This window comes from Apis mellifera, linkage group LG5 (genome assembly GCF_003254395.2).
Source record: "Apis mellifera strain DH4 linkage group LG5, Amel_HAv3.1, whole genome shotgun sequence".
In the NCBI taxonomy this organism is placed as follows: domain Eukaryota; kingdom Metazoa; phylum Arthropoda; class Insecta; order Hymenoptera; family Apidae; genus Apis; species Apis mellifera.
The window spans coordinates 4961394-4968377 of record NC_037642.1 but is presented as its reverse complement, the minus strand read 5'-3'; the positions used below and the strand labels follow the sequence as shown (position 1 = coordinate 4968377).

Below are 6984 nucleotides of genomic sequence, written 5' to 3'. Positions count from 1 at the left end.
CCTGAGGCTCGGTTTGGTAACGGGGGTCCTATTTGAACGCGTTGACGTTTCATGGGACACTGCGCAAACCGGCCGACACGCCTCTTTTCTATTAGAGCGGACTGCCGGCGATAATTCTTCTACGTGTTCGACCATATTCCATTCTCGGTTAGATTTTCCATGCTACTTCACCCGATATCTTATAACAATACGTATACAATTCACCGATAACACATTATCGTGGCATCGTTAAATCTACGATTTTATATATTACACATTCTGCTATAGGAAGAGGAGAAATTTCACCGTCGATGATTAATTAAATGGTTGATTTAAAACAATTTATATTTATTTATAATTTATTAAGGAATTTGCATCAGTCGTGGAATTTGCAGCAATCTATTTTTCCTTTCCAATTTGTACAAAACAAAAAAACTTGTGTAATTCCGTGTGAATTTTTTTCAAATAATTTTTCTTTTAAAAAGATAGAAAATAATTTCATCGATGTTCGACCGCAGAGATTATCTACTTTACAGGAGATAAATGCTAATACTTGATTCGTATTCCTCGGCACGTGTAAATTAAGTATGTGGGAAACCGCTACAAAATGGATTTCAAATGATTTTTCTATCACAAAGGAATAAATCTTGAGCCAGCATTAATATTGATCACATACTGATAATCAAATATGATTTATATTTTTTTCATAAATTCTTTGCATAAATTGTAGCGGATATAAGAAATTTGCTAACAAATTTTTATTTTAAAATTACTCATTGACGGACGATGAGTACACGATTGAATTCAAAGGGAAAAGGACTGAAAAGATGATTCAGAGATCATAAAACAAGGGACATAATGTTGACTAAGAAATTTGACTAAGAATGATGATAGATTGAATAAATATATCGGTCAAATATACAAGAAAATAATATAAAATATCCATAAGAAACGAATTGATCTTGTGTATCAGATATCTATCGGTATTATTTATTCATATTTTACCACATTTCTCTGTTGCAGAAATACCATATGCGGCCGCAATAATGGATCAACGAAGAATGAGAGAAAAAAAATCACCCCTCAAATGGGGTGGCATCTACGAATAAGGCACGCGACTCCATTCAAGGATAAGGCACGTGCCATTTATACGCTTTTTATCTTCAGATTAAGGTGTCAGATAAAGTTAAAAAGCGGGATCCTAATAACGGCATTAAAAGATACTACGCATACGGTCTTAAATCACCCTCTTAATTCGTGAGATCGCTTTTTCCCCATATTTCTGGGAATTTTTAAAACCGCAATTGATATCCCAATTTCTTTCTTTTTTTTTTTTCTTATATATTAACAACAATAGCTCAACAAATTGCTCGAGTATCTATCGCAATGAGCTCTTTGTTCCATCATCTGGTTCTGTAACAATGGATAAAGAAAGAGTTTCAATGAAGTCGTTCTTTTGTTATCGGTGCGTCATGTGTATAGAGGCTCATGACTAAATCTATCTCCACCTTCTTCCTGTTTCATCCCGCTAACATCTGACTCCAAGATGCCTCCTACACAATTAAACAGCAAATAACCGTCAGACCCGTGTCCTATCTAATCGCCAACGTTATCAATAACGTACTGAAGTTCATTTTTTCTTTCTTTCTTTTCTTTTTCTTTTCGTCTCGAACCATTCATCTACGCAAACGTTCTTTTTCTATAATGTTCTTTACACGAATTAAATCATTGATATTTCAATAATATTGCATTCAATGACACGTACGAACGTAATTATTTTTATCTAACAAAATACACTTATCCATAAACTGGTACAATATAATAATGATCAATCGATTGTGTAAAATTATTACAATTACATTATTATATACAACGTAATTGACATGCTAAATTATTAGTTCAATAATTTATTGTGCACCATGTTTAATTTAATCGTTAATTTATATCTATAGTCATTTCGAGTTTAGACGAAATTATCTAGCTCCCACGCAGATTGGCCGGTAATAGCGCTCGAATGAACACGAATCGGAGATTTAATCATTTAATCGGGATCGCACGATGACACTCTTCGATTCATCCCGCTGGAAAATCTGTAGCACCCTTCGGAGGTGTCACAATAAAACAGCTCGTGGCTGGTGGCCACTTGACAACTAGGCTAGGGGCTTCTCAACCCCTAATGTATATTAAACAAGGCTTCTCCCTCCCTTTTTTCCTTTTTTTTTTTTCACTTCCCCAGAATCACCTCCCCATTGACTCTGCGGGATTCGGCTAATAAGGATCTAATTGTTTGGGAACTTGGGAGAAAGAAACTTTTCGAACTTTGTGAAAAAATTTTATCGCGGAGACATTTTTTTTTTTTAATATTAAACGTATTATAATTGGAAAGTTTAGTGGTAAATTTAATTCGTCTTGGAATTGTTTTAAATAATTATGAAGGTAGTGGAAAAATTGTATTCAATGCAGAATAAAATTTTCACATCAATTTCTTTCATGATTGAATATATGAAATCATATATTTTTCTTCTTTCTGCTTACAGAATTGAAAAGAAAAGACAGGTTTCTAGCAGGTATGCATAATAATAATTTTGTTTCAAAATGAATCTACATAGAATAATATTTCGAACAATTTCTATAATAAACATCTATATTAAGAAGTGTCTTATTCTACGATAATAAGATTGTTCTAAAGCAAAATTAAATCAATTGATGGAATCAACGGAATAAGCAAGGCATCGTTTACAAATAGTAGCAGAAATAATCTATCAAAATCATAATATATCAAAATCCGTTAAATCGAGAATTTCATTAATACACACGTGTTGACGGTCAAAATTGTTTATTTCGAAATTGAAACGTTATTTATACTTATTTTAAATTTTTATTATTTTATTGATTCAGTTTTTCATCTTTCGTAATTATAATGATAATGAATTAAATAATTCTTATTATATCATACTAAATTAACTTCCTTGAGAAATTATTCTTTTTTTTTTAATTATAGAAATATCCTATGAAATATATGTTAGAAAATATATTAGAAGATGTAACTTTTTAGATATTATTAGAATGAAAAGGAAGAAGTTTCGTTTTAACTACGAAATAATTAAGTTACGTAAGTTCACTTTTATTTCAATACAATTTTACGATTACAGATATCTACACATTCAATAATACAATTTTTTTTTCATAGTGGAACAATCAATATTTCTTTCTTCTCGTCCTGATACCTGATAGGGGTTTAACAGCGACCTAAGGGTGTTTGGGGGGATGCTGGATACGCATGGAACAGTATGGGACGGACCAGAGAGGAGCTCCACCCATGAGGCCTGCGCTCCGCCTTCGCAAAATTCATTTTCTCGGGGGTTGTACTACACTTTCTATTAGTTAAATCGTCCCGTTTGAACTCGCCAGTCGGTTTAACATCATCAACGATCGTGTCCTTGGGAAAACTGTTGACATCCTTGAATTCTCGTAGCCAAGTTTTAAGTTGAAGTGACAACGTTATATCAACGTGTCGCGCATCCCAAATGAGACAGTGTTAAGGTGAAAGTGAACCATACTTGACATTCCAACATGGTAAGGATCCACCTTATTAACCCATTCGTGTTAATAATGAATATTTTACGAGTGAATATTTCATTTGTGGTGTCGTTAAAAATTATGACTTGAATTGATTCTTCGTTTTTATTGTGATTCAATCTAACGGTTGAAAAATTTCAGAAATTTCTACCTAAAAATAACCTTCCAGTGTATTTTCTTCAAAAGAAAAAGAAATCTCGAAACATTGTTCATCAAAACGTGCATCTACGAATATCTCTTTCTCATAAATAACAAACGAATTCGAATTATTAAAATATTAATTAATTCGAATAAAACGTAATAATATCAGCTCATCCAGATGCCTATTGGCCTATTGAATGTCAGGGACGAAAGCTCGGAGAGAGGTTGCGATAAGAGCATCCTGTAGGCGCCTATTTAATCTAATTTTGTTCACGATAATTCATCCGGATTTCCCGCATCTTTTGCCACCCATCCTCATCTCGATCACATTTAATTCACGTTGCTCGTTTATTACATACAACCAATACAACCCATCGCGCGAGTTGATCGTTTTCGAAGGTGTGACGCGAAAAAGTCGGGACGAATATGATCCGAGGGAAGCCGAGACGATTAATTAATAAATTGCAGTCGATGCTGACGTACAATGGCTGTGGCGGAGGTACAGTGGAAACGGAGAACGGTTCTCCAGCGGACTCGCTATTGTCCGTTGAAGGAGAACTGGCGGAGGAAGTCGGCGATTCTCCTGGTACGTCGAGGGACACGGAGGAGGAAGCGACGCTCTCGGATGAATTTTATTCCCATGATACCGACGAGGAAGAGGAGCAAGGAAAGAAACGGCGGGATCGAAACAATTCCGTGAGCAAAATTTCTGTTAATTGATCTTAATAGCTCGATACCGATGATTTATTCGTTGCGTGTTTTGTGAAATGACCGATTCTTCCAAGTGTGTGAAATCAATTTAATAAGTATTACGTGTCGATTTAAAAGATAATTGATATGTGATAATTGTGTATGTAATTGTAATTAATTGTTTTTTGATGATAACAAAAAATTGGATATTGTGATGAACAACATCGAGTTCGAGTGATTTTTTTATATATAAATTTAAAATTTAACGTGGATGTAAAAAATGGAAATAATAGTAATAGAATCTTTTAAAAAGATTATGTTCTGATTGGTGAAAATTCTGATTGATTTGAGTTGTAATTTTAATTTTGCTTTTCCATGGACGTATCATGAACATTTTTAAACGAAACTTCAATCAATATTATTTTTAAGTGAATCATGAAAAGTCTTATTAAGAACTCGTCATCATCTGCAACAATTTGTAATAATTGTACAAAATTTTTAGTAAAAAAGAATTGAAAGATTGATGATTAAAATTAGTAATAATTTCGTAGCTAGATGGTATTTCGTCTTCTGGAGGAGGTCTTCTTGGCTCGCCTACATCTCGAGTAGGGACTCTGGGTGTTCGAAAATTGTTCACGAACAGTCGTGAACGTTGGAGACAGCAGAATGTTAGCGGAGCTTTCGCCGAGCTTAGAAAATTAGTCCCTACACATCCACCGGACAAGAAATTGTCGAAGAACGAGATCTTGCGTATGGCGATTAAGTAAGTTTTAAACAGAATCTAATGAACCTCTTAAACAATGAATAGATAATCCCTCTAACTTGACTTAAACGATATAATCGCGTTTAATGACATAAACATATCTTTGTACAATATTTTTTTTTTGATAGAGAATCTTACTCATATGATGAATTATTTAATAATTGTCAAAAGTAATTTAACTATTGACAGAGAGTCGTCGTATTTTCATTTAAAACATGGAATGTTCATTATAAGTCTGATATATGCTTAGTTAATTTTAATTTCAGTTTCAAAACAATATTTCCTTGCAAAACTCTCTAAAATTCTACATTTACCAGGTACATACAGCTGCTAAGCAACGTTCTGGAATGGCAAAAGGCGCAAGAGCGAAACGAGGGGATGCAACACGAGGTGAGGATAAAATGCGAGCCCAATTTGAACGGTCAAAATTCAACGAGCCATCACGGGAAATCGACGGTATACTTGAAGCAAGAGAAACAAACGAACGAAAATCAGGCATACAAAACGAGCTTCGCCAACCAGAAACAGTTACAGCATACGATTTCTCACATTGTGTGTGATAAAAATGGTAATAACTTGTTAATGATAGCGCCTTCAGGGCATAATGTACCGAATTCTGTTTGCAAAAAAAGTATAACACCATCAATGACCGTTGCGCAAAATTCTCTTACGGCGAATCCATTGAGCAACGGGAGCGTAACGCGACCCCCTGGTTCACGATCTTCGATTTTTCCTTCGAAGTCGCCACAGATAAACGTACAGGTTGTAAGTAGCTCGAGTATTTTGACTTGTTCAAGCGTGCCTGTAACGAGCAACGCATCCACCATTACCGGAAGTGTAGCAAATTGCGGGCAGAAGAGGGTGTTGAAGATCGAGAAGGAGGAAGAGGAACAAATGTCCGGGCAGAGTAGAGATTGCAAAGGTTTGCCGTCTCCGGTTCACGGTGTGCTCACTAGAAAAAGAGTGAAGGTGACGTTCATTAAAGAGCCGAGTTCAGGGTTTCGTAACGATTTTCGAAACGTCGAGAGGAAGTAAGGACGAACTTTTAGGTATTAATATCTTTTGGAAATCGATCGAGATCTGTTTCTAACTGGAGGGGGTAATCGATCGAATATAAAGTAGTTTGTAATTTTAAGAGAGAACTTCAGGAATTTTGAGACCTCCTGTTGTAAAAAAATTAAACTTTATTTGTTCATGATGATAATGATGATTTAAGAGATTTGATTTAATATTGCATAATATTTTGACAATGCAATCTTAGTTAGATTGAATAAGTTTTATTGAATAGATTGAGTTAGATAGAGTTTAAGAGTCTTTAACTTAACGTTCCTTTGTAATTAATCATTCTTAAAGAATTTTTTTTATTAGTTATTGAATTAGTATTACATGATTTGTGTGTTACGGCACATTAGGTATATTTTTCTTTTTTTTTTTAACACTTTCATAGCCTTATGTTCAATTGTGATTGTATAGATACATGATTTATATATTTCCCTTTCGATCAATCAAGCATCATTTATCGTTCAAAACTTCAAGTTCAAACTTTACGCGAGATAGCGATACGTTACATTCCTTTCATAATCATAATTGAACGATTCAACAATTTGTCGCTACAAATTATACAATGATCCTTTATATATAAAATATCATCTTCGTACAACACACATATTAAACTCGACACTGAACAGTGGCAAAGAAGGGAAGGATTTTGTGTGGTGCTCGTTAAACTTTCAACGATTACGTGTAACATTTGATTAATTAAAATAATTGCCTCGGTGGTCGATCACACAGGCTGACGAAATAAATGATCCATGAAAATTTACCAAACGCAC

General features: G+C 34.2%; 1 protein-coding gene across 2 annotated transcripts; it reads left to right on the top strand.

Moving 5' to 3' along the window:
* The first annotated feature begins 3054 nt into the window (after window positions 1-3054).
* LOC725127 lies at window positions 3055-6979 on the top strand. Of its 2 annotated transcripts, XM_001121011.5 has the most exons (4): window positions 3056-3555; window positions 4168-4395; window positions 4941-5152; window positions 5470-6979. In XM_001121011.5, the coding sequence occupies exons 1-4, from the start codon at window positions 3553-3555 to the stop codon at window positions 6185-6187; spliced, it is 1161 nt and encodes a 386-aa protein (XP_001121011.2). In that variant the 5' UTR covers window positions 3056-3552; the 3' UTR covers window positions 6188-6979. The 2 variants fall into 2 exon arrangements, with proteins under 2 accessions (XP_006561132.1, XP_001121011.2); XM_006561069.3 differs by having other exon boundaries at window positions 3055-4395.
* Window positions 6980-6984: the final 5 nt, after the last annotated feature.

Bases quoted from the DNA above. Each gene is read 5' to 3' on its own strand.
- LOC725127 (XM_006561069.3), top strand. From the start codon at position 4,126: ATGATCCGAGGGAAGCCGAGACGATTAATTAATAAATTGCAGTCGATG. The intron at 4,396-4,940 runs GTGAGCAAAATT...ATAATTTCGTAG, and splicing joins GGCGGGATCGAAACAATTCC to CTAGATGGTATTTCGTCTTC. The intron at 5,153-5,469 runs GTAAGTTTTAAA...TACATTTACCAG, and splicing joins ATCTTGCGTATGGCGATTAA to GTACATACAGCTGCTAAGCA.